The 26,209-nt window shown below is 64.4% G+C and overlaps 1 protein-coding gene and 1 long non-coding RNA gene across 2 annotated transcripts; one reads left to right on the forward strand and one right to left on the reverse strand.

Moving 5' to 3' along the window:
• Window positions 1–1,618: 1,618 nt before the first annotated feature.
• REXO1 (RNA exonuclease 1 homolog) lies at window positions 1,619–24,116 on the reverse strand. Its single transcript, XM_045043036.1, is given in 17 exon segments — window positions 1,619–2,583; window positions 2,675–2,795; window positions 2,927–3,065; window positions 3,160–3,275; window positions 3,702–3,812; window positions 4,118–4,191; window positions 4,301–4,414; window positions 4,530–4,667; window positions 4,753–4,866; window positions 5,598–5,721; window positions 5,883–5,983; window positions 5,986–6,016; window positions 6,417–6,580; window positions 8,627–8,840; window positions 9,608–9,712; window positions 10,747–12,485; window positions 23,832–24,116. Coding segments are annotated over 17 exon segments (3,651 nt in total). The 5' UTR covers window positions 23,989–24,116; the 3' UTR covers window positions 1,619–2,494.
• On the forward strand, window positions 13,128–24,803 carry LOC123381564. Its single transcript, XR_006588711.1, has 3 exons — window positions 13,128–13,268; window positions 13,349–23,252; window positions 24,460–24,803. It is a non-coding gene; the product is annotated as an uncharacterized LOC123381564 (long non-coding RNA).
• Window positions 24,804–26,209: the final 1,406 nt, after the last annotated feature.

Raw genomic sequence — 26,209 nt, forward strand, 5'->3', positions numbered from 1 at the left:
TTAATGAGCACCTTCTAAGCTCAGGTGCAGTGTTAGGTGCTGGGCTGGGGGAGGTAAAAGAGACCGTTAGAGGAAGCCCACGAAGTTCTGGCCCGGTGTGAGCCCACCCAGCGGGCGACCAGGGCTCTGAGGGCCTTCCTGAAGGTGACAGGGGTGGGAGACAGCCACGAGGCTGGGGGAGCTGGGCGGGGGGGGGGGGCTTGAGCCAGGGTGGGGGGACTGCTGAAGCTAGGGTCCCCAGCAGTGGGGACTCAGGAAGAGGGGCAAACTTGGGCGGACACAAGAGATGATTGAACGCTTTCATATTTTCACTCTTAGAAATCCTCTGGGAAATATGGAAATTAGGAAGGTAGTTGGTTCCGGGCACTTTCACACTGTCACCACCTTCCCCCCTCTGCCCTGCGCTGGACTCCATGCCCAGCCTCCCCTCTCCACCTGGCACTGGGGCCCTTCATAGCATCACCTATGAGCAAATGTTGGTGATGAGGGAGCCATGGGGTGGTGAGGACAGCACACAGGCTGTGACCACCCCCCCCACCCCCCACCCCCCGTCAGAGCAGCAACCTCCCCACTCCCTCTTCCTAGGAAGCCTGGTCTGCACACCCTCCTTGGCCTTTGAGGGTGGGCGGGGGGATGGGCACTGGTAAACCTCTTATTCATTCACTCAACAAACACCCAGCCCGTACCCAGTGGTTAATGAGAAGGACCCAGGGGACCCCATTCCCTCCCTGCAGCCCCAAGAGCCTCATTGGCCAGCTGAAAGCTTGCACCCCTCCTCTGGGTCTCCCTGGGGGGCTCGTTATGCTCTGGGGAAAGGGAACGACACCACACAGAAACAGAAATGGCCCTGCACCATTTATTTAGAAAGTTACTTGTTTACAGAAGAGGTGGGAGAAAGTCAAATGGTCAGAACAGCCTCAGGGGGACACAACAGTGGCCGGGGCCCCGACTCAGTCACCACTCCCCAGTGAGGGCCCCTCAGGATCTGGAGGGCACCCAGTCCTCGGCAGCGCTGACCCAGGGCGCTTCGGGGGTAGAGGCTGCCGTGTCCTCAGCCTGGGACCCTGCCCTCTTGGCCTTTAGCAGAAGCCAAAGTGGGAGTGGCAGGGGCCCTCCTCCAAAAGCCCTCCTGCCTCCACACATAGGGCGCCCCCCACCTGCCCCTCCACAGGCTCATCTCTGGCTGCACTTTGTGTCTTAAATGGACTAACCGTGGAGACCTCAACACCCCCAAGAGGCACAAGTGACAGGCCGAGTGCATCACTGAGCCCCGTGCACACAAGCACCTCCCGGGAGCAGCGGGCCGGCACTTGGGGAGGGGGCAGGTGGCCACCCTCCCCTGTCCGCGTTAGCTCCTCAGACACAGCACGGTGGCTCTCCAGGGCTCCTGGCTCCCCACCCCACGGATAAGCAAGACAGCCAGCCAAGCCACCTCCACCATCGCAGAGCCCCAAGGGGGCCAGAAGCGTGACGGGCCCGGGGACCGCAGGAGATGGTTTTCGGGAAGATGAACAAGGTTCCATTTCCGCTTCCCCAATTAGGGGCAGACCCGACCCTGGGGGCAGCTGAGTGTGGAGCCTCACCAGGCACCAAGAACACCACCAGACGCCATGAGATCTAAAATCCATACAAACATTTATTCTGTTCCTGCCTCGGGTCAGGGGACCAGGGGTCAGGGCCCTAGGGGGGCTGCAGGCCTTTACAGACAGCCCCTGGGGGGGAGGGCGGGGCTCCAGCAGGAAGACAGGGTCCAGAGGCTGGTGGGCCCTGGAGGGGTCCCGAAGGCGAGGCCCTGGGGGGTGGCGGAGGGGCTGGCTTCGTTCCCAGAGGTCACGGAGTCCAGGTGGGTCTGGGGAGGCCAGTTTCCACCTGCTCGGCCCGGGCCAGACTGGACTCTCCGTCCTGGTGGCTGCCAAGGTGCCGGCTTCCGGCCCTCCGACTTCTCCCCCCCGCCCCCCCCGCTCCCCCGCCCCCAACGGGGAAGGCAGCACCAGGGTCTTCCTTTTCCGGTGGGGAAAGACAACTGTGCGAATCGCCAGGTTTAAATTACAAGTAATAAAAATAACAATACAAAATAAAAAAAGACAACCCCTGTCTCAAACACACCCGTGAAAAGCCTGCCCGGCAGGAGAAGGGGCAGGGGCGGGAGGCCTGGCTGCCAGGGACTCCGCAGGGCCCTCTGGGTGCCGGGTGGGGTCTGTCCCGGTCCCGTCTGGGAATGAGCAGCAGTCTCCGGAGGACAGAGTTTGGGGGGGGTGGGGGGAGAGGCGGGGGCGGCGCAAGGGGGCCAGGTCGGGAGGTGGGGGGGGGGGGGGTGTCAGGGCTCCAGGTGGTCTCGGCTTGGGGCTCTGGTGCCGCCGGCTCGTCCCGCTCTCTCTGTTTCCATGTCTCGGCGACGTGGACAGGGTTAGCTCTCGAGATTTATTGCACTGTTTTGGAAGAGGCCTGGGGTAGAGGCCGGGCCGGGGCTGCGGGAGAGGCGGGCAGGCGGCGGTCACCGCTTGGTCTTGGCGTCTTCTCGGATCTTCCAGATCACCAGGTGCATGCAGGCGCTGGCGTCCTCGCTGGAGCTGTGCCCGTCCACTGCGGGGCGGATGGACGCGTCAGAGTGGGTGCGCCCCCGGGTCCGGCCGCCGCCCCCCCCCGCCCCCCCCACCCCCCGCCGGCCGCTCACCGTTGTCCTGGATGATCCGTCTGAGGTAGTCAGCCATGAGGTTCCGCAGGGAGCGCTTGTAGGGGAGGCCCAGGCGGTGCGGGAAGAGCACGGCCGTGTCCACCACGGTGCTGTGAATGACCTGCAGGCGGGCAGGCAGGAGGGCAGAGACCACAGGTCCAGGGCCCCGGGAGGGCCAGGGTAGGAAGGTGCCTGGGGCTCAGACCCACCCCCACAGCTCCCATTCCCAGGACCCCCGGGAGCGGGCAGTACCTTCAAGGCCAGCAGGTCGCTCTCCAGGCTGTGTCCGATGAGGACGGTGTCAGCGCTGAACATGCTCAGCAGGACGGCCTGGACATCCCGGAGCGAGATGCTCGTGTCCACGAGGTCAGCCTCGGTGACCCCTGAAAACCTGGCGTGGGCGGAGCGGGGAGCCTGAAGGTAGCCAGGGAGGGAGGCGGGTGCCCGCTCCTGGGGGGGGCCGGGGAGGGGGGGCGCGGCCACACCTGGTGTTGTAGTCGACGATCTCGTTGTCCGGCTTGACAAAGGTGTCGTAGACCACCCGCATGTCTGTGTCCACCACGGTGACGCGCGTCAGCTCCAGGCCATATGTGGTGTAGGACTGCGGGGCCGAGAGGGCTCCCGTGACCGTGCGCCCCGCCCCGCACCCAGCGCTCTCAGGACGAGGCCGCCCCGGTCCCCGAGGCCTGTGGCCGGCGTTCCACTACCCAGCAAGGGCCGTGTCATATGGCCCGCAGCGTGGGCTGAGGAGGGAGGTCAGAGCGTCTACTTGGCTGGAGGTGGGGGGTGGCGGGGGGGGGGGAGCCCTCTCTCAGAAGCTGCCGGCAAGGCCTCGAGGAGGCGCAACGGACGCAGCCCGGCACACGGCGGGGGCGGGGGGGGGCGTTGGCAGGACCCCCCTTCTGCTCCCGGCTCCTCCCTCTACCTGCTCTCTATCCTAAGACCCCCCACCCCCACCCCCACCTCAAAGCTGTGGGCGCAGCAGCGGGACGACCACCGAACAGAACACCCACGGCAGCCAGCTCACCATTTCACAGTCAAGGGCATAAACGCCCGGGTGAGCATCTTCCGAAAGCTCTTTGTCAAAAGTTTTCACAAAGCCTTCCAGGTTCTCCTTCCGGCCGTCCTGCACGTGTTGCTGAGGGCGGAGAGGGGAGGGGAGGGGAAGGGAGGGGAGGGGAGGGGAGGGGAGGGGAGGGGAGGGGAGGGGAGGGGAGGGGAGGGGAGGGTGGGTGAGGGCGGCAGGCTCGAGGGGCCAGGCTGGTGCCGGGCTTTCTCCAGCGGATGTCCCCCTCTTTCCAAGGCCACCGCCAGAGTCAGGGACAGACCGATCGAAGGACAGAAACGGGGGATCAGGGGGCCGGCCCTGGTTGCACCTCATTTCCAGGCAGGCTGGGGGCCCTTCCCGAGATGAGGGAGCATCGGCGGGCCCAGGAGACCTACCTTGGCGACCTGACAGCCGGCAGAGCCGATGGCAGCCGAGCAGCACGTGTACTGAGTCTCCCAGCCGCCAGCCACTGGAAGGGAGGTGGCAGCGGTCAGGGCCGGGCCTCCCCCGTGCCCCAGGCACAGCCCCGACACCCGCTGTGCTGGGGCGGGGGCGGGGGCGGGGGGGGGGGGGCTCACCTCGGTTCCGGCGGAGCCGCCCCCAGTGGTAGTAACACTCCTCTTCGCGCACGCAGCGGCCGGATGAGGACACGAGGTACTCGGTGCCACAGCGGCAGCAGATTCTACAGGCGGCTACGGGCGGGAGGGGAAGCATCAGGCCCTGCCACTCCCTGTCCCCACGCGGCCCTCCCGGAGCCACCGTCTCCCTGCCCCTCCTCGAGCACAGGTGGTGCTGAAGGCCACTCACAGTCCTTGGGCTTCTTGTCCTCGGCCGTGAAGATGACTGCGCCCCCCGGCCGCTCGGGGTGAGGGAAGGGGTAGCCGTTCTCCTTGAGCTGGTCCTCGGTGAGCAGGTATTCCTTGAGGCGGCCATACAGGGCGGCCCCTGGGGACAGCGGGCATAGGTGGTCAGCCCACAGGGAGGGCGGGACAGCCGTGGCGGGGAGGGGGGGGAGGGGCAGGCAGGTCACCTTTCAGATCCTCCACCCGGGGGCTGCTCGGGCGGCTGAGTGAGAAGCTGGTTTTGGTGGCCAACTTGCCCCCCAGCACCATCTCGTGGGACACAACCCTCCGGCCGCTGGTTTCTGGAAGGGGGAGGGGTAAAAACTACACTCAGTCTCCTTCGTCCCTCCCAAGTGCACCCTCCCCCTCCATACTGCCCTGTCCCCTGGCCTGCTCCTCGCTGGTCAGGAGAGGCCTGACCTCCTGTGACCTCAACTCTTCTGGGACGGGCTGCAGGTGGCCTGGAAGTCCCGGGCCTCCTGGGGCCCCTGGAACCTGCCCAGGGGGAGCTGTAGGGGGTGGAGGGGCCGGGGCCGGAGCCAAGGCAAGAGCAGGAGAGCCGGGAGGCCTGCAGACGGACACGGCAGCGTGCCCGCGAGAGGCAGTCCTGAAACGTCCTCCCCATCCCCGCCCCGAGCTTAACGCACAGAGCGGGCCCCACCGAGCTCCGCCTCTGAAGAGGCCGCCCCATTAGCTGGTGGCCTTCGGCTCGAGAGACCCGGCTCTCTGAGGAGCGTGGTCAACAGCGAGAAGAGGCTGCTCTGAGGGCACGGCACCAAGCCGTCTCCGACAGAGGCCCGACAAGCGGGAGCCTGCACCCGCCACCAACGTTCCCTGCAGGCTTTCGTCCCCGTCTGCCCCCCACCCGGCCCCGGGAGCGGCAGAGGGCTGGCGGCTGGGGTCCCCGCCCCACCGCTCCCACAGCCCGGGTGGGGAGCAGCCCCAGCACGTCGGGGGAGCCCATGGCCCTCTGCTAGAGGCGCAGACCCGAATCTCGCAGACGTGACACCCTGGCCGCCCCGCCCCGATTTACTGTTGAGACCAGGTGTGGAGCTGGGGACCAGGCCCCGGAGCTTCTTGAGGGTATTCACAGCTACGTTCAGATAGATGTTCTTGCTGGGGCTGCGGTCGTAGGCCACCTTCTCCTCGTTCAGCGCCTGAGGACACACACCACAGCCCTGTGGCCCTGTGCTCGGCGGGGGGGGGGGGGGGGAGGGAAGGTCCCGGCCCCTCGGCCTAGGACCTGGCCACCCCTACACACACACACCCCAGCCCGCTGTCCCCCCAGCCGGCCCACGGCCACCTCCCAGGGTCACGCACCTTCTCTAACGGCTTCCTGGTTTGAAGAGCAGAATTTGAGACACTCCTCAATAAACAGGTTGAGATACCGCTGGCGGATGACGGTGGGGACCTTGCCCCAAACTCTTTTGGGATAATGGGCTTCTTTAAACTCTAGAGAAGACAGACCCATCACAGACGGCCTATACCGCGCCTGGTCCCCTGACGTGTATCGCAGAACCCACGGGACACCGACACGCGGGATGGACCCTGCTCGAAACTCTGGGCTTCGGGGCCTGAGAGAGCTCATCCCTGGCTCACTGAGGCCAGCACGGCCACGGCAGCGTCGGCCAAAGGGGAAACTGAGGGCAGGCGTGGCGGGGGGCGGGGGGGTACATGGCAGCGTGCCCGCCGCTCAGCGTCTGTGAACTGAAGCCGCCCTGGGCGAGGGGAGTGTGTTAGCAAAGGCAGCAGAGGGAGCCGGAAGGGGAGGAGCACCCACGCGGCACAGGGGCGCCGGCAAGCCAGGCGCCCAGGTTCCCGCGGCAGGGGACCCGGGGGGGCGGGCGCTCACCTGTAAAGACGGGCTGTGGGCAACACGCTTGGGGGTGACGGTGGCGGTGGTCTTGGACGCCATGCCGGACAGCGTGCGCGCCTTCAGGGGCTGGCCGCCCGGTTCGGGGCCATTGGGAGGCTGGCCGCTGCTGGCGGCGAGGGTCCTCTTGGCACCTGTGGGGGCTGGCGGGGCACAGGGGACGTGAGAGCAGGAAGAGAGCACACCCATGACCGAGCTGCACAGCACCCAGCAGCCGCGGTCGTTCAGCGTCAGCAGGACGTGCATCTCGGAGCACAGGGGGACGGGACGGGCGGTGGGGCACGGGCTACGGAATGACATCAGGCTCTATGTGCGTTCGGGCAAGTCCAACGAGAAGGGGGGGAAACGCAAATGGGGCTTCGGAGGCCGGCTCAGGCAACGTCTCCGCCGGGGCGGCCCGGCGAGCGGCAGGGCGCGTGGGAAGCCTCTGCCACATGCTCCGGCCCCCGACTCCGAGGCATTGACCTATGAGGTTGAGGAAAGGCCCTCGCTCCTGGGCTGCGGACCAGAGGGTACAGGATGGCCCCGGCCCAGTCGCTGTGAGCAGCGGGGCCGGCCCTCCGCTGCCTGTGTGTTCTGCCTCTCCCTTTGATGAGGTCACAAACCAAACAGTCTCCCGCCTCCCCGGGGAGGAGGGCACCCGCCTGCCGGGCTGTTTCCGAGGGCTCCGGGGAGGCGGTGGGGGCCGGAGGCCAGGGTGCGGGCGTGCGCACGCGCCCGCACGGGGCTTCTGTGCCAACAAAAGAACGGGAGCGGGTGAGGAGAGCACGGGGCCCAGGTCCCCGGCCTCTTGGAGGGACCGTGGCACCACAAGCCGGCCGCGGCCCATCCCACGCCAGGGCCGGCCTCTGCAGAGTGGGCGGAAAACGCGCGCTCTCCCGGAACGGAAAGACAGCTCTTAGGTTCATTCACACACGGACTGTTTGTGCGGCACCCGGGGTGTGCATGGGGAGGAAAGCCAGCACGAGGCATCGGAGGGGACTCCTCAACTTCGGGCGACCCCCTGCAGCTCGGGAAGCGTGCCCCTGGGTCTAAGGGTGCCGGGCCATCTGCGAGTCAATGCCACCCCGAGTGTGGCTGGTGAGGACTGTGGCAAGGACTGTCCCGAGCCACGGAGGATGACCCAGGGGACCCGGTCACGTGCAGGAGGGGTTCCGCGTCCCAGGATCCACACAGTTCGGGGTCCTCTCCTGTCCCTGCAGCTAAACCGCTGCTGAAGATCCACGGTGCACACTTCTTGCCCTCAAGTTCTAACTCGGGAGCTCTGGGGAGGGGAAGGAGCAGAATCCAGACACTTTATCCTAAGGCAGGGAGAGGCAGGGGAGGGCTGTGGAGGACTACCTCGTGGGGCCCACCCCTCAGGCCCTGGTGACTCCGGGGAGTATCTGAACCAGCAGCAAGGACGCCCCCCGAGCCCCCCGAAGCTGGTCAGATGGCAGGGGGCCTCTACAACCCAAGAGAAGCTGAACGTGCATCTGAACGGGGCCTCCAGGTGGCCAAGTAGCCAGGGGCCCCCTCACACTTCCCCAGCTCCAGATGCCACCGAGCGTCCTGCCGGTCAGACCACGCAGGTCTGACCTGACTCTCGCACGAGACCAAGCGGGGGAAGCACCCACAAGACAGAAGGAAACACAGCCCCAGGGGTCTCCAGACCAGCTGGCTCAATTCGACCAAGCTGAGCGCCTCCGGGGCCACAGCCTCGCTAACCCCAGCCCCACAGACCACCGAGGCCAACCCCCCCCCCGTTCCCGGTATCACGGTATAGAGCCTGGTGCCCCCACTCAGGAGCCCGGGGGAGGCAAGGACAAAAAGACCAGGCAGGCAGGGACAGAGTGGAAGTCACAGGGAGATCCCTGGGTCAGGGCCACAGAGGGAGGCAGGAAGCCGGCACGACAGACTCTCTGGGTCTGTTAGACAGACAAGGGGTGGGAAGAAGGCACCCCGCAGACTCCCCAGAGCCAGCCCAAGGCTACCAACACCAAGGCCGGGAAAGGCCCGGAGCCGCTGGGCACTGCATCAGGCCTGAGTTGGCCTCCTGCTAACAGTGGAGGGAAACTTTTATCCCCATTCCACAGACCAGCACACTGAGGCCCCAGCTGGGCCCTGTTGGAGTTCACCATCGCTGGCAGAAGCAGAGCCTGGCCTTGGGCTCCTGTCACACGCCCGAGCCCCTGTGCCCCGGGACTCACCTGCAGCCAGGCGGGGGTTGGGGACGTGGGCGATCCTCCTCTTCTCGCCGGGGGCCGAGATGTGGACGGAGGACGACGGCTTCTCGGCCGGCTGCTGGGTGGCCTGGAGCCAGGCGGCGGAGTCCCTCTGGGCCTGCTGGGCCCGCCGGTAGCACACCTCCTGGGCGGTGGGAGGCCGGGCAGGGGGCGCTGGGCCTCTCCTCCCGGGCTCTGCCTGGGTGATGACAAATTCCGGGGGCGGTCTGTATGCTGGGAGCACCCAGAGCAGGCCACACGGGGCAAAAGGCTGACGGTAGGGCCACGGACAGGAAGGCAGGGGCTCCGGGGCCAAGGCCAGGCACGCGGCCCCGGCGCCCTCCTCTGAGTGCTCAGATACCCTGGCAGGAACCAGCCAGCTCCACGCGTTAGCCCTCAAACTCATGTTGCCTCGCTGTCCCAGGGCACCTCGGCTGCCCTGCTCTCTTGGCTCCTGGCCTCGGAATGCCTAGGCCCTGCCCTTGGCCCTGATATAGGCGCGGCGTGGGTGGGACTCATTAGGCCCCTGATTGGATTGGCACGCTAATCCAATCCCACTTGACTCCGTTTTCTCTGGCCTTCAGCTTAGCCAGGGGAAGGGTCTGGTGATAGAATCCACCAGAGCTCCCAGGTGCTTGGCAGAGAGCCCGGTCCTCTGCCCCAGCCTTCCCTATGCCACCGACAGCTGTTTCTCTCTTTGGGGTGGGATCCAGCTCTGCAAGGTCGGGCCACCGGTCCAAGATCACACAGCACAGCTCACAGCCAGCAGTCCCCCCCGTGCCCCCCCGTGCCCCGCGCCACCCACCCCCCCAGCACCGAACCGAAGACTGGAGGTGGGCCCCGAGCACGTCTCTGCCACCACATGGGGAGTGCCAGGCACGTGCCTGCCAGAGGAAGCCGTCAGCAGAGGCCGGGGGCCTTCTCTCTCCCACCAGCCTCCCCTCAGGGCCCAGCAGTGGGCTTTACCTCCCTGCCTTGCTTGGAGAGATGAGAAATCCTCCGCTTCTGCCCCGGGAACAGAGTGGTGAGGCCCGAATGCCCCTGGGCTTCGGCCTTCTCTTCCTTGGGAGGCTGAAACACACATTCAACCCTCGATGAGGTTCCTCCCTCAGACCTCACCCCCACACCAGCGTGGCGACTCCTCTACCCTCCCCGCCGCGAATATGTAACTCAGAAAGGACACGGAGAGTGAGGTGGGAAAGCGGGAACACAGTCAAGGGAGGGCCTACCGGGTCTGGAAACACGATGTGGGACTCTCACCCCCAACCGGGAGGCGTGCTCTGCCCACTCACAGATGGGGAAACCCCAGTGTCGGCCAGTCCTGCACGCGACTCCTGCAGACGCACCCAGCCCGAGTGTGGCCCAGGCCCCGGCCAAGGTGGTCTCGGGCCCCAACCACTGCCTCCTGCTCCCCTCCCTCGCCAGCTCACACGGGGCAACTCAGAAATGTGGGAACAGGGGAAAAACTCTGAACAGCAACACCTCAAAGGTCTGTGAACAGAGCAGAGCACTGAAGGGCCAAGCAGGCGGCCGGTCTTGTGACACGCTCAGAAGCTGCAGGTTTCCGAGCAGGGACTGGCCCCTCTGGCTTTGTTCAAAGCAAGCACCCTCTGGTGGCGGGACGTGGGCACACTGGAGTTTGGGGGGTGGGGGAGGAGAGTGAGAGGAGAGGGAAGGAGTGGAAAAGAGGTGGGAGAGGAGGAGGAGGAGGAGAAAAGGGGGGGAAGTGGGGAGGGGAGGAAGCCAGGAGTAGCCTGGGGAAAGTGGAGAGAGGGAGACAGGCGGAGGGGGGATGAGAGGGGCACAGGGGGAGGGAGGGAGGCAGAGGGAAGGGAAGTGGAGAAAGGGGGGAAAGGAGAGAGAGGGAAGTGGGGGGCAGGGGAAGAGAGATCGTGGGAAGGAGGGGGGCAGGAGATGAAGGGCGAGGGAGAGGGTAGCTGCCCCCCCCAACTCTGCCCAGTCTCCCTGGTTTCGGGGCCTCGGTGGCCACGGGCCCTGCCTGGGGGACCTGGCGCTCTGTTTCTGGACAAGGTGCAGGGGCAGCAGGACGCCAGCAGGGGCTCCTGGACGGGGAGGGAGGGGAGCACCCCCCCAGCAGGGCCCACCTGCCGGGCCCGCCGGCCTCTGTCCTCTGTCTTGACACTGGTGGATTCGTTGAAGATGCGCAGACACTCCTCCAGGGGGTCGGAGTCAAAGTCGACCTCCTTCTCCAAAGCTGAGTAGTCCACATCCCCGCCGGCCCCTGAGGAGGAGGAGGAGGAGGGGGAGGGGGAGGTGGGGGCAGGGGCGGGGGCAGGACAGGGGGGCTGCGGGGCCTTGAGGCGCTTGCGCGGCCCCTGAGCGGGGGAGCAGCCCAGGCTGCGGTCCGAGTCCGAGTCCGAGTCCGAGTCCGAGTCCGAGTCCGAGCTGGAGCTGAGGCAGGGCAGGGCAGGGGGTGCCGCGGGCCCCGGGCCCAGGCCCTCATCCTCACTCTCGTCCCCAAAGAGGTCCGCGTGGCTCAGCGCCCGCTTCTGCAGCTTAGGGGCGTCCCGGGAGGCACCCTCGTCCAGCGAGCGGGCCTTCCGCTCGGCCAGCTTCCCCGGCGGCGTCTTCCCGCCCGTCCTGCTTGGCAGCTGGTGGGCACCCCCGCGGTCGGGCCGGCTGTTCCCTGAGCTGGCCACCGGGGTGGCCGAAGATGGCTTTTTCTTGGTCCCTTCGGGCTGCTTGGCCCTGTGCCGGGGGCTGCCGGCCCGCGCGCCCCGCCGGTCTGCACAGGGTTTCCCGGCAGGCCGCCCCTGCTCTCCGTCTTTACCCCGGTCCTTCCTCCGGACACCGTCCTTGCGGCCAGGGGCGGGCAGGGCCCCGCCTCTCTTCTTCTTGGGTCTCCCCTCCTTGGGGCCGCTGGGGTCCTGCGAGACCCTGGCCGGGGACCCAGGCTTGGCCCCGGGCTCCCCACCGGGACCCTTGGGGGGCTGCCCGAGGTCCTCGACGTCATACTGCACGGCCATCTCCTTGGTCTCGCGCAGGCTGCCCTCCTCGGTCTCCTGGCCCTCCCTGGAGGCTGGCTTCCCGGGGGCCTTGCCCTCGGGGACCGCCTGGGCTCGCGGGGGGCTCGTGGTGACCGGCCCATCACCCGGAGCGGCGGCGTCATCATCCGAGTCTGAGAACCTGGCGTCGCAGCCAGCAAAGGGGTCGCAGGGCTTCTTGAGGGCGGGCGTGTAGGGCTCGCTACCCCGGGAGCCCCGGGGCCGCTTGGGGGCCCGGTCATCTTTGGAGCTGGCCCTGCTGAGCAGCCGGGCTGAGAAGTTGGACAGAGGGTCATACTCCAGGTCCGTGGACGGCTTGGAGTCATCCACCACGTACTTGCCGCTGGGGACGGGGCGGCTGTACCGCTGCGGCTGGCTCACAGCCTTGGGCACGTACTCCAAGGCACCGCCAGCCCCTCCGCCGTGGCCCTGAGCGCGATCCACAGCCAGCGAGTACTTGCCGGCCGCCTCGGCGGCGGTGGCCAGGGGAGTGGGCTGGTAGCCGGCATCGGGGCTTAACAGGCCCGGGCGGCCGCCAGGGTTGTAATCGAAGGACAGCGGGAAGGCGTCCTCGTCCAGGCCCGCGGCGGGACTAGCGGCGGGGCCTCGGGGCGCCACGGCAGGGGCCTCGGCCGAGCGGTGCTCGCGGGCCGTCTCCAGGAGCTCCTGGTACCGCCGCTGCTCCAGCTCTACCTCCGAGCGCACCGCCTCGATGGCCTGGTTGACCAGCTCCAGCTCCAGGATGTCCGAGCGGGGCTCCCCGCCGCTGCCCAGGGCGCCATTCTCCCTCTGCACGGGGGGCTTGGGCAGCTCGGGGTTGTACGGGTCATATCCAAGCCCTGAAACGGGAAGCGGGAGAAAACGGCAGTGAGCGGGCCCCCCAAAGAAGCCGCAGCCACTCGGGCCAACGTCGGGCCACAGCCTCAGCCCGGGCCTCGCCCCCGAGGCCGCCGGGGAAGAGCAGAGAAGCAGAACCAACTGGGGGCGGGGCCTCTGGCAAAGCCCTAGGGAGGCCGGCCCGGGCCCCCGGGGGCACGGCCGCTCGTCCACAGACCTCCCGGCACGGGGTGGGGCAGTGGCGACCTCACAGACTGGACAACTAGCTCCAGGAGCTGGCGTGAGAACGGAGTCCCACGGACCTGGCCCACACCGAAGCCACGGCGCGCTGCCTCCTACGGACGGGAGCCGGGAGGGTGTGCGCGGAAGGCTGGCCGGCCGGGCAGGGAGCAGCCACGGCCCTCGCCCACCTCCCCTGGGTCAGGGCCACCCCAGAGGTGTCACCCCTAGGGCTCTGTCCCACAAACTTGCTCCCCGCAGTTACGTCCACGGGGCCGTGCACGCGCCAGGAGACCACGGAGCCACCGAGGGACCCACCGTCAGGGAGCACGGAGCCACGAAGGACACCCACACACGACTGTGAGGGGACAGGAAAGGCAGAATGCTGTCTGTGCTGCGGCCCCACGGAGCAAAGCGGCAAAAAGCACTTACGGTCACGTCGCATTCTGAGAACGCCAAGTAGGGTGGAGAGCAAGCCAGCATCCACCTCAACCCACGAGCCTGGGATCCAGAGTCGGACCCCAGCCAGTTGAGACACCCAAGCGCCCCCCTTACGTCCTTTTAAGGTTTCTATCAGTCTGAACAGTCATGCCCCACCCCCCACCCCTGGGAGGCTGTGAGACAGATAATCCTGCTTCTGTTCCAGGTTCCAGGGCATGGTCTACGAGACCAGCACGACCAGTGCCACCAACGTCGGCACGAAACCCACCAGAGACTCTCCCTCGTGGACAGAGGTGCGGAAATTCTCCATAAAATGTGACCAAATGAAGCCCACCGTTCCAAGAAAGGGACAATACACCAGATTCAAGTTCGCCGTGTTGACGTATTCCAGAATTCAGAAACTTTGTTAGAAATCCCATCTAAAGCGTAGAATATGTTTAAAAAAACCTAGCGTAACGTACAAACTTTTCAAACCGCTAAGCAGTATGCCTGAAAGTAACGTAACAGTGTAGGTCAACTACTCACAAACTTAAAAGACCTTACCGGAGATAATTCTACACTGTCACCGAAGAATGTGTCCGTAGATCCGATGCCCTGTGGTTGACCGTGTGGCAGCGACTCTCCCCTGGAACCTCCAGAAAGGACCCGCCCTGCCCACACCTGGATGTAGCCCGGTGAGACCCATTTTGCACCTCTGACCTCTTCGGGTAAGGAAATCTTGTGTTGTTTTCAGGCCCCGGGTGGTGGTGCCGGCCACCGTGGCCCCAGGAAAGTGGCCCCAGGAAACTCGAGAAAGGAAAGGAAACCAAACCGTGTGGCTGCCTGCCTGCCTGCCTTCAGGGGACAGGGAGCTTTGCAGGGGACAGCGCTGGGGCCACCTGGGGCCCGAGGGAGGGAAGAGACTGCGGCCTGTGGCTTGCCTTTTGCCTTGGAGCCCATATCTTAAGTCGTACTCAGGAGAAAGGGAGCGGACAGAAATGCTTCAGGTGCAGACAGGAGGCAAAACCAGAGGGGCGGGGGGGAGCGGCCACTCCGTGCCCCCCACCTCACGGCTGAACACCAGAGGGTACGGGGGAGGGAGACTGGGGGCAGGGCGCACAGCCGCCCCTGGTAAGAGGTGGAGGGACCACCCAGAGGGGGGCCTCCCTCCCAGCCCACCTTGACCCCCCCAACCAGTCCAGAGGCACCAATGGGAGACCCGCCCCAGCCTAACGACCCCTGAGTGAACAGAGGGAAGGCAGTGCCCTGCCCTCTCCTCCCCGCAGAAGTCCTGGCTGCCAGCAAAGCGGAAGCGCCCAGACCAGCCACAGGCTGGGGGGCACTTACTGGGCACGTCCACCAGGGGCTTGGAGGGGCCGGACTGGCGGGTCTCAAAGGGGCCTCCGGCCCGGCCCACCTCACTCCCCACCCTGCCCTCCTTTGGCTAAGAGTCCTTCCCCTGGTGGGGGAGATGGGAGTTAGGGTCCACGTAGCGGCAATGCCCCTCCCCCAGGGGCCGGTCAGGGAGGCACCGATGGGGGGGGGGGGTCTTTCCCTCCCCCTCCCCGAGGAAAAGGGCTACTAACAATGCAGGGCAGCCAGGAGCCCCTTAGCCAGGTTCCAAGTAATGAAGCCACTTCACATTTTGAAAGGAAGGGTTTCCCCCCAAGGGAGGGAGAGAGGAGGCCCCACAAAGAGCCTGAGGCCACCTTAGCTCTGGGGGACCGGAGGCAGAGAGGCCAGGAGGGAGGCCGTCTCGTTTTCCACCTTGGAGCCCATACCGGCATTGTAAGGGCAGTCACACCGGCTCGCTCCACCCTCTCTAGCCTCCAAGCACCCTGGCCTCTCAACCGGGAAGGGGCGAGTGCACTTGGGGTCCCAGCAGCTCAGACGCTGAAGGGGGTGCAGCCCCCGGCTGAGCCCAGTCCAAGCACCCAGCCCCTCGGTATGAGCCCTGCCAACACAGGGCACTTTCAGTCCCAGCTGGAGGCTGCCTTCACCACCACGAAGCAAAAAGCAACACCCTCAGTGGGCCTAAGAAGGTCAAGGCCAAGAGCCTGCCCCTGTGGGGCTTCTGGTTCCCCACTGGTCCTGTAAGTTTTCATCAACAGCCTGAGGGTCTCTAGACAGGTCTAGAAGCTTTGAGTGCAGCTGCCAGGAGCTCTGTTACAACCTCGTGGCACAGGGAGCCCAGAGTTCAGTCCCTGCAGGCAGGCGCCCGCTGAGCCCCAGCCAAGGCTACTTGAGGCTTCGGGGAGGGGAGAGCAAAAGCTACCGGTTCCCCAGGCACGTGGCCCCTGCCCCGCCCTGCTTCGGAGGGCCGGGTCCCTGGCGGAGCCTGTGGGAACTGGAGGAGCTCCCCAAGAAAATGTTTTGCGAGCCGCGGGGTGCCCTGGGGGCACCGCCCACCCGCCTGCGGGAACACAGCAGAAGGCTCTGGGCAGGTGGCACCTTGTGAGGCCGGCCCTCAGGGCACCGTGGAAGGCGTCTTCCAATGATCAGGGGGTTGATCCGGATGGGAGCCAAGAGCGCTCCCGTGGGGGTTTGCCCCTGGAAAAGCAAGATCAACTGGGCTGATTTTTGGAAAAGGTAAGTCACCAAATGCCTCTTCCCACCCCTGCCGCCAGCCCACACAGGCCAAGTCTTCCCCTGGTGGTGCCTGAGCCTCGGTTCTGTGCCCTCGGAGGCCACGCGTCCACCAGACCTGCCCTGCTGAAGGACAGAGCCGCCCTCCTCTGGCTCTCCCGGCCGTGGAGGCCCGACACCCTCTCTGACCACCAGCCTCTAGGATAGGCTTCCAGCATGGCGGACACCAGGCCTGCTTCCCCATCCCCACAAGGGAAGGCCAGACCCCCGCTTTCCAGGGCTGTGGGTCACTGAGTGCAAAAGCCCACGTGGGGCTGGGTCAAGGCTCGCTATGGAGACCACAAGGGGCTGAGAGAACAGCAGGACAGGGCAGCCGGCCCCAGTCATCCGACCCTTCCCCCTGCCGGGGGACACCCAATTCTGGCCGCACCCGCGCCTCTGCGCCTCACTCCGCTCCGGACAACACCGCGCAGCCTCCCGTCCACAACGCACGCGGACTCGACGAGACGGCCAAGCACGGAGGCCACACTGGGGGAGGCCCGTGAGCCCCACCGGGAACTTCAGGCGTGGACAGAGCCCTCCTTCCACAGATAAGGAGCCGGAGTCTCGGCCAGCCTAGCTGCCAGCCCCGCCCAGCCGGAGAGGTCTGACCCCAAAGCCTGGGTCCTCTCCCCCCTCCGGAAAGGAGAGCCGGCGCCGCCTCCTGAAGGGCTGGCCGTCGCCGCTCCCCTCCTTCTACTCGGCCCCAGGTCCGAGGCCGATAAGCACACAGCGCACAGCGGTCCCACCCCGGCTTTGAGCTCTGATAAGACACGAGCGGGGCTCTCCTCCAACCCCGCTGGCGGTGGGGTGACAGCCGGCTGACCCCACACGGGGGCGGCGGGGACACAGGAGGAGACGGTCCCTACAGCACCAGAGATAAGCAGGATACACTGGCTGCTTGTGTGGAGCCGAAGTGGAGACACTAAACCCACCCACGTTCTGAGGACTCCATAGGGGGCGAGGCCTCGCAGAAAGGGGGGACATCCCCAGAAGACCACGGTGGCAGAAAGGACCCTGGCTGACGGCCAGCCCGGGCTGGCTCGGCTGGAATGCAGGGCAGGCAGCCGACTGGGGCACAGCGGTTCTGAGCGCTCACCACCCCTATGGGGGGCAGGGCAGTCCCCAGGTCCTCAGAGGGGCTGGCTGTCACTACTCCCCTCCAGGCCCAGAGTCTCTGTTCCCGGGGCCCCCCACACCCCACTCCTGGACATCCAAGTGCCCCACTGGACAGAGCAGGAGCCTGAAGCCCAGGGAAAAAGTACCTGGCCACTCACTCATTCCGGAGCAGAGGGCAGAGGCCTGTGGCTGCCTGTGGCACCCCGGACACGCAGGAAGAGAACCGTGACAGCCAACAGAAGCAGGTGTTTGAGAGTGCACGTGAGGGACACCTGGGCTGTGCCTGGGGAGCGGGGCCTGGGGTCCACCTCCACCTTGGGCTGATGACACTGGACGGCCCGACCCCTGGACGGCCTCCCCTCACTGCCCTCTGCCCCCTGGAGCCTCCCCTCAGCTCTAAAGCCCCCAGCCCAGAAGCCAGCTCGAGGCCAGGGCCCCAGGCACACCTGGGAATACCGGTCGCTCGGCACTCCGCGCCCTCCCCAGGGCCTGATCCTGGGAGGACCAGGACAGCAGTACCCACGTGGAGTCGCGGAGTCTAAATACGACGGGGCTCAACCATGCGGCAAAAACACAGGGAAGCATACAGCACAGGCCAAAAAAACAGAGAACCCAGAAATCCCTAAAGAGCACAAAAACGCAACAGAACAGCACCCTCGAAGGACTAGGCCGCACTGGCAACAACGGGCCTCCCAGGGGTGCAGCTGACCGTGGCCCGTTCTCTGCGGCGCCCCCTCTGCTCCTGCGGCCAGGCCACCATGGGCATGGAACACTGCGGCCCCCCTTCTGCCCTCACAGCCAGTCCACGGCAGGCGCAGACCGCTTTCAGGGTCCAAACACACGATTTCAGCAGTTCTCTCGCTCTGGCCCTGGGGCATTTCCAACACGCTGGCCAGTGGGTGTTCCTGGGGTCACCTTCCTCCACAACACAGGCTCCTGGGAGGTCCTGGGAGGCCTAGAACGTGGAACAGTGTCCTCTGGATGCTCCAGGTGAAGCTGGCAGGGAAGGAAGGCCACGCCCATCACGGCCATTCCTGGAACGTGGGTTCAAGACACGGGGGGAGCCGGCTGTGTCCCCTAAGAGCCCACACACCAACATCACCCATCAGCATCAGTGGCTTCTATTACTTGACCCCCCAGGAAGGTGCTGGGCGGGGGGGGGGGGGTTGGGGAGGTGGGGAGTGATGAGGACAGATTTCCCAGGTAGACCAGCCCCTCCCCCACCCGCATATTTGGACAGCTTCCTGCCCAGAGCCCGATGGACTGTCTCAGCGGCTCCTCCAGGCAGCCCTCCGAGACTGTCCCTGCAGAAGAGGTGGGACTCAGCTGCTTGGGCAGGCCTGTGCTCATGGGTGCGTGGGGATGGGGGCCCCAGAGCTTTTGGGCCCTGTCTCCTGAAACAGCACCCACATTCCTGCTCTTTGAGGGCCCTCTGGGCCACTCCGCTGGAGAAGAGCACACAGGTCTCCCAGGACAAACAACAGTGTTGTGTGACCGTCAACTAGGACACATAGGGACAAGCTTCACCCGGATGTGCCTGGAGTGAAAGCGGTCCCAGTGCTACCCGGACATGCCCTCCCTGTTACCTCCTGGGCCTTGCCTCCCCCTGTCCCCTGCACCCACCCCCACCTCCCAGTCTGTGGGGTGGACTCCCAGACCACAGCAGTACTCAGGGGCCCGTGCTGGAGGAGTCAGAATCAGTGTCGCAACACTGACCCCTGCTGGAGCCGCGGGGGATGGCAGCAATGCTGGCGAGCAGCCTCCCCTCCCCTGCCCCAGTTCCCCCCAAACCACAGGACAGAAGATTCCAGGTCTTTCACTGCACTGTCTCCCAGTCCCAACCAGGGATTACCATCTCCCCACCCCCATGCCCACCCCTGTTTCCAGCCGCCAGGCAAACTTCTACTCACCCTTCAAAACCCAGTCGTCAACCACTTGCTTGGGGATACCCGCCCGATGTCCCTGCAACCCCCAGTTCCCCAGACCCCAGCCCCTATCTGTGCTGGACACCAATCCTTTGCTTCCACGGTGCCCCATCCTGGTCCCCAGGTATGTACTGAATTCAGATCCATCCGGAAGAGCCCTTGCAGGGTCCTGGGGCTAGCTCCTGATTTTACAGAAGACACCCGAGACCCAGATATACCTGCGTGTGTACGCACGTGTCCAGGCTAAGCCCCACCCCCAGAGCTGGGCCCCCCATCAGCCTCCCACCCTGTTCTCCAGCAAACTACAGCAACAAGCAGGATCCCCCAGGTGCTCCACGTGGCCGTTTCCAGAAACCTGCAGCGCCCGGGGGGCCGCCAGACCAGAGGCCCTCACACGGCAAGCACACGTGCCCGCTTCCTCAAAAGGCACAAGCCAACAGCAGAAACTCTGGAGGACGCAGCTATCGCGAAGGAGGAGAGCGGTGGCCAGGAGACGTCTCCCTGATTCCCCGGCAGTCCGCCCGGGGGGCTCCAGGCTCCGGTGAGCCCCATGCCTCCTACCCGCTGTCCATTTCCTTCTTAGCGCCCGGCTGTCTGTCGTGCACCACATCACACCGACCAGTCTGCCCACTGCCCACGCACGCGGAGCAGAAAGAATCCCCGTGCGCACACCCCTCGACAGCCCCAAGGATTGTTCTGCAAAGGGGATAGGGGCTGCAGAGGGGAGAACGTTCCCGCGGCTCTGTCCACCGAGGGCCCGTGTCATTACTCGCTTCACGGAAGGGATAACTGAGGCCCAGGCGGTACCGCTGACCTGCTGGAGGCCCCCTGCCAGACGGGCTCTCTGCACAACAGAAAGCGGAGCCAGGAATGCCCTCATTCGGGGCCACGCACCCCCGCCTTGGCCGCACCTCCTCCCCGAAGCCCCTGGAGAGCCCCCCGCAGCCAGCCCCACGCGGGGGCTGGGTGCTCAGCACCGCGGGGAGGGGCGCCCCCACCCGCTCCACGAACGGGTGGAGCTCCTCCAAACCGACAACCACGGACCTCCCCAGACACCACTCCGAGTCCCCTGGGGGCAGGGTCACAGGGCCATAAACAGCTTTATGTGCAGACACAGCGATAGGTGTGTGGCTCCAGACCGGCTCGGGGCATGAAGGCAGGTTTTTTAAGGCTCCTCGGGCATCCAGAGGACTGCCAGGTGTGGAAAGCTGGGGACTCGGTCCCAGGACGGCCCCTCTCCTCACCGGGGCAGCGGAGCCTCGGAAGACACGATCCGACGTCACCAGTGCAGCAGGGTCACAGCCACACGAAAGGACAGCAGGCCTCCTCCAGCTCAGGCCAGGAGGCACGGATTTGCAGCAATTTCCACGTGTTTCTTCGGATTTGGGGGATCGTCCAATGTTTTTAAAACAAACGTTACCCAAGTCCTGAAAAGAAGTGCTTTGAACAGAGGTAACGCGCAGGCTTCACCGGCTGGGACTCTGCCCCTGAAACCACAGGCAGGGCGCGCCCGGGGGCCCAGAAAACCCCCACATCTCTCCTCTAATGCCATCCTCACAGAAAACCAGCAACGGCACAGCAGAAGCACCACCAAGGGTACCAACGGCTTCTCCCGTGGGAGGCCTGCGCGGCTGGGCCCCTGGGGGCTGCGGCATCTGGGGAGCGGCAGGGGCTGAAGTTGAAAAACAAAGTAAAGTGGCTGCAGTGAGAGTCAGCCTATGACCAAGGGATACGGGGTGACACCGGGGAACGTCTGTTGTCACTGCGGCCGGGGTAGGGGCGTCACGACCGGGGGCGCCCAGCACACCCCCCACGGCAGGCCTGGCCCCGAGGACGGGGGACTACTATTCCTCCAACCAGCTTGAGAGCTCCCACCCAGACCCCGCAGGACGCCCAGCTCAAGCCCACGTGCCCACCAGCGAGCAAACGGTGCAGGGTCCTTGCTCGGCCCGGCCAGGCCTCCAGACACCAGGCTCTGCCGGGGTTCTCCCGCGGCCTCAGGGCACAGAAACGCTCACAGTGCTGACGGGCCGGACGCAGGAAAGCACACTTCCGTGGTGGGGGAGTCGCCCCCTGAAACCCACCGGCACCCCGCCCACAGAGGAAGCAGCAGAGGGGCAGCGTGGCCACGCCTCCGGGGCTGCCTGTTCGTTGAGGCCGTGCCCTTCCTGTCCCGAGTCCGCTCGCGGAGGAAACAGAACCCACCCTCTGCTGGGAGGCCCTATTTCTCTGGCTCCAGCCCCCTCCTCTGCAGGACTCTGTGGGCTCAGAGCTGCCCTACAGAAGCGGTGCTCGCTCTCGGGGCTCCAGACCACGCAGGGCCTTCAAGGGCCTAAATGTGAAGCCCAGGGGCAGGGCTGCCCCGAGAGCCGCCACCCCTGCCACGGCCGTGACCGCTCCTGCCTTCCAGCCTGTCCTCGGGTTTCGTGTTCAGATGTCACAATTCTGTGTCTCCCAAGACTCGCTGTGACCTGCCGGCCCCAGGGCAGAGCGCAGAGCGCTGAGCCTGACACACAGTGGGTGCCCAGGCGGGTGCGAGACACGCAGGTGCTGGGCAGCAGAAACTGGAGGAAGGTGGTGCGTGGGGCGAGGGCCTGACTGCCCAAACTCAATCCCATAACCCCACTTACCGGCCACGTGCACACAGGAGAGTGGCTTCCCATCTCTGGGCCTCAGTTTCCTCATCTGTAAAACGGGGACAATCATCCCTACCATTCAGAGTCATAGAGAGCCTGCCCAAGTGCGTGCTGCCGAAACTGGGCAAGATCACACCGAAGTTCGGAGGTGGGGATCCTGAATCCCACACTGGGAGGCACGGGGCTGGAGCTGAAGGTCTGGAAGGAACAGGATCCCTGCCCCGGCCCCTCACGGGCCTCAGACTCTGCCAAAAGTCTCAGGCGCCCAGCGGCCCAAGACTGGAGGTGCTGGGCCTCACGGGGACCCCAACGCCCCACCTGCAGGCTGCGTCCACCAAGCACCTTAGCAACGCTGTTGCTTAAAAATGAGACCAAGCAAAGCTGGCCCAGCCCGCCCTGGCAAGAGCGCCTCCCTGTGCACATCTGGACCGCTGCGGCCTCTTCCGACCCATAGGAAACTGAGCTTGTCAAAATCTGGAGCAGGGGGAAGCTGAAAGGGAGGGAAAGGACTAGGCACACACTCTCCCCTGGCGTCCTCAGAGGGCAGCGACCCCAGAAGCATGCCACGGAGAAGGAAACAGGGTCAGAGAGGCTGCACGGCAAGGAAGAGGCTGAGCTGGGATTTGGCCCTGCCCCTCTGCAGGAGAGGCGGCGCTACCAGAAAGCAGGCCTTCCCTCCCCTCCCTCCCCTCTCTCCCCTCCCTCCCTTCCCTGCAAAAAGGAAATGCAGACCCACCATGGAAAGGGGTAGACAGCTGCATTTTTCCCCTATAGCAAGTGGGGCCACAGGACTTCCTCACCAAACAGCTCCTAGAAATGATCCTTCAGGAAACTAACTGGCCACTCTTGACGTAGAAAGAAATCTGAAAAGTGACTTACCACGGGAGGGACACACGAGGACAGAAATCAACACCCCAGAACGGAAGGCTGGAAGGCAACATGCAGACTTGGGGCCAAGTCAGAACGTCAGGGGCAAAAGGGAGCGGGCCGGCCCTCTCTGGACTCACCCAGAGGAACCCAAAACCCAGGGGGCTCTTTGCAAAGCAATGCGTACGACACCAAGAGGCAAACAAACGGAGTCAAGAAACCGCGTCTCCACACGTGAGCTGGGCGCTGACTCCCAGATGCCTCCAACGTGCTGTCCGCCACCTTCCTGGCCCCCACGAGAGACGGGAGTGATAATGACCCGATGCTGAGGTACCAGGGGGCGCCTCTGTTTTGTCTTCTCAACTGCAGGTTCCTGACGGCCGCGCCCGTGGCTCGCGGCTCTGAATGCCCCGTGCCCAGAACAGGTGGGGAGCCAGACAACGAACGCTCGCATCTGGCTGTCTGCAAGCCGTCAGCTGCAGGTGCGGGGGGCTAAACAAACTCGTGCGAGAAATTTAAAAAACCCTACTATTCTTTCCTTGGCAAAATGGGAAAACAGACCTATTATTTAATCCCAGCCGGCGCACTCCTCTTTCGAAGACGGTTCTGAAATAAAAAACACTGTTCCTGGGGAAAGACAGAGAGGGAATTTGAAACTGAGGCTGAATGAGGAAGTCTGGGTCTGATGGAAAGGGAGAGCCAGTCCTGAAGGACAGAGATCACCAGCGGGAGCCTGAGTTTCCCTCAGAAGGAATGACACCACTTAATCCTCCCTCCAAGCCTTTCCCTGTGATGTCCTCCTTGCCCCCACCCCTCCCGGTTCTTAAAGTCTCCGCTGAAATCCCACACCTCCTACAAGAAGCGCTCCCAGCTTTCACCAAACTCTGCCATGACAATGGCAATCACCGCGAGGATACGACGTGCAGCCCGCTAACATTCTCTGCCCCACCAAAAGAAGGTAATTTCCTGGGAGCCTATCCGCCCTCCCGTCCCAGTCCCTCGGGTTTGGCTTACTCCCTGTCCAGCTGCGTCGGACACAGGGCTCGACACACAGTAGGTGCTCCTAAGACCCTCCCGACCCCACTACTGGAGGCGCGGAGGGGGAACGCAACGCAGCAGCAGACAAGAGCTGCCACAGCACCTGGGGTTGGGGGCGCGGCGGGGACGGTCACCCCAGCGAGAAACTCGGGTGCGAGTAAAGGCAGGGGGAGTCCTGGGCCTGCGGACCAGTGTCACCCGCACTCGTTTCCCGAGCCCCGTGCTCAGCGTTCGGCCTGCGCTAGCTCACTGCACCCTCGCGACAGCTCTAGGACGGCATGCCCCCTCACGGTTACACCGTACGCTCATGGAAACGGAGGCTCGCACAGATCCCGCGACTCGCACCGGGCCCCGGGGTGGGTGGTCCCGGTCCCGGCTGGCGAGACGACGCCCACCAGCGTCCGGAGAGGGGTCTGGGCCGAGAACGGAGGAGCCAGGAAAGTCCCAGCCGCGGAGTCTAGCCCCGTGGTCGGGGAGCCAAGCCCAGGTCGGGCATTACCTGCCGCGGGGGGCGCCGCTCCACCGCCGACCAGCGCGCCGGGGCCCCGGGCCCCGCGGTGCCGGAAGTGGCAGTAGGGCCGCCGGCAGGGCCCCCCGGGCGCCCCAGCCCAGTAGGGGCAGTCGATGGCCCGGAAGAAACCGGTGGAGCGTAGCATGGTCCGTCCCGAAGCGGGACCCCGGCCCGGAGCCGCCCGGGCCCCCGGGCCGCTCACTGGCGCCGCGGTCGCCGCCGCCCGCGCCTCACGGACCCCGCTGCCGCCATCTTGCTCCGAGGCCCCCGCAGGCCCCCGGGACGCCGCCGCAAGGGACCCCGGGAGCGGCTGCCCGCGGCGCGCCTGATCAGAAACTCCAGCCCTCGAGGAACCGAGGCGCTTCGCGGACCCGTGGGCAGGGACAGGTGGCCGCGGGGGGAGGGACGGAGGGTGCGGGCGGCCCCGCCTGCGGCCTCCAGGGGCTTCGCCGGCGCCGCCGCCCGGCCCTGAGCTATGGCAGCAAAGCCATCTTGAGCCCGAGGCCCCGACGGCGCCTGGGCTGTCTACTGCGCGCCTGATCAAAAAAAAAACAACAACAACAACGAAGTCCGTCAGGACCAGCTGTCATGCATTTGCTATTAATTTGCGTTTTAGGAACACGTTGCCCTGAAGTGCCCCCTGCCGGACGAGGCGAGCCCTACAGGCGCGTCTTGTGCCTGGGAACCTGCTCCGTTTACCCCTAAAGCTTACCTCCGCCCTGGTGTGCAGCTGACTTGAGTCAATGAGTGCTTCCTTTCTCCCCGCTGGACTCTTGTCCCGGACCCACAAGAATCCCGTTCTCACTCATTCATGTGTTCACATAAAATTGCGTGCCTAGTGTATACCAAGATCTACCCTAGATGCTACCTTGACCTGGACAAATGAGGGATATGGTGTGGAGGGGAGGGTCCCTGGAGCCTGGAGGGTTAGGCCAACATCTTAATGAAAAATTGTAAGAATGCGGCGCCTGGCTGGCTCAGTCGGTGGAGCGAGTGACTCTTGATCTCAGGGTCCTGAGTTCAAGTTCATATATATATATATGAACACACACAGTATATATGTATATATATATATATATGTATATATATATATATATATATATATACACACACACACACACACAAGTATATAAACTTATATATAGTATATATGTAAACATATTTATAATCCATACTATGTATGTTGGTGGGATTATAAAATGGTGCGGCCAAAATAGTATGGTCGTTCCTCAAAAAGTTTAAAAGGGAGCTACCCTATGATACAGCAATCTCACTTCGGGTTGTATATCCAAAAGAATGGGAAGAAGGGTCCCGAAGAGGTATTTGTACACCCCTGTTCACAGCAGCATAATTCACAACAGCCAAGAGATGGGAACAGCCCTTATCTCTCAACGGGTGAGTGGGTACACAAAATGTGGATTGTCCATGTAATGAAGTGTTGTTATTCAGCCTGAAGAAGAAAGGACGTCCTGCCACCTGCCACCACGTGGACGGACCCGGAGGACACTGTGCGCAGTGACAGAAGCCAGACACAGAAGGGCAACATCCTGTGTGGCCCAACTCACAGGGGGTCCCTGGAGGAGCCCCGTCCACAGAGACAGAGTAGATGGTGGGAGCCCAGGAGAGGCCAGGGGACAGGGAGTCGGTGCTTCATGGGGACTGAGTCTCAGTTTGGGGAGGTGGAAAGTTCTGGAGATGGATGGTGGGGGTGGCTGCACAGCAGTGTGCGTTTGCTTAATGCCAGTGAACTGTACTCTCACAAGTGGTTAAAAGGGAACGTTTTGTTATGTATTTTTACCGCAATTACAAATTAATTGACTAAGAAGGACAGTAATGGAGGGCAGGTGGGGTGGAGAGAGTCAGAGATGACTCTCCAGAGGACACGATCTGATTTTTGTCCGAAGTCTGTCTGGTGGCTGGTCAGTGGGCCCTGAAGGTGGAGAGCCCTTGCCTCTTCGGCCATATCACCGAGAGCCCCTGGTTTCCAAGGCAGTAAGCGTTGACAGCGGAGGGTGCACGGAATATTGCGGGGGGGATTCTGAGCACAGACACTCTTTCTTGAGCAAGTGTCCAGGCAAGAGGCAGCCTGCGGCTGTGAATGTGTGAGGGTGCTTGTTGTCCAAACCAAGAGGGCAATGGGGAGCCATAAAGGGTTGGGAGCCACGGAGGAGGATGAAGTGGGGTTTCTCCAATTAACAACCACATTTCTCCCCGAGGGTCTCCCGCCACGGCAGCCTCACAACATTTTCTATCCCCGACAGCGAACAAATTTTTTTCACATCTGCCTCCTCCCACCCTTCATCGGACTAAGGGAACCTCGGGGCCAAGGCCCGTGACCACAGGACCCGGCTGGACACAGGACCTAA

The sequence above is a fragment of the Felis catus genome, chromosome A2 (genome assembly GCF_018350175.1).
Source record: "Felis catus isolate Fca126 chromosome A2, F.catus_Fca126_mat1.0, whole genome shotgun sequence".
In the NCBI taxonomy this organism is placed as follows: domain Eukaryota; kingdom Metazoa; phylum Chordata; class Mammalia; order Carnivora; family Felidae; genus Felis; species Felis catus.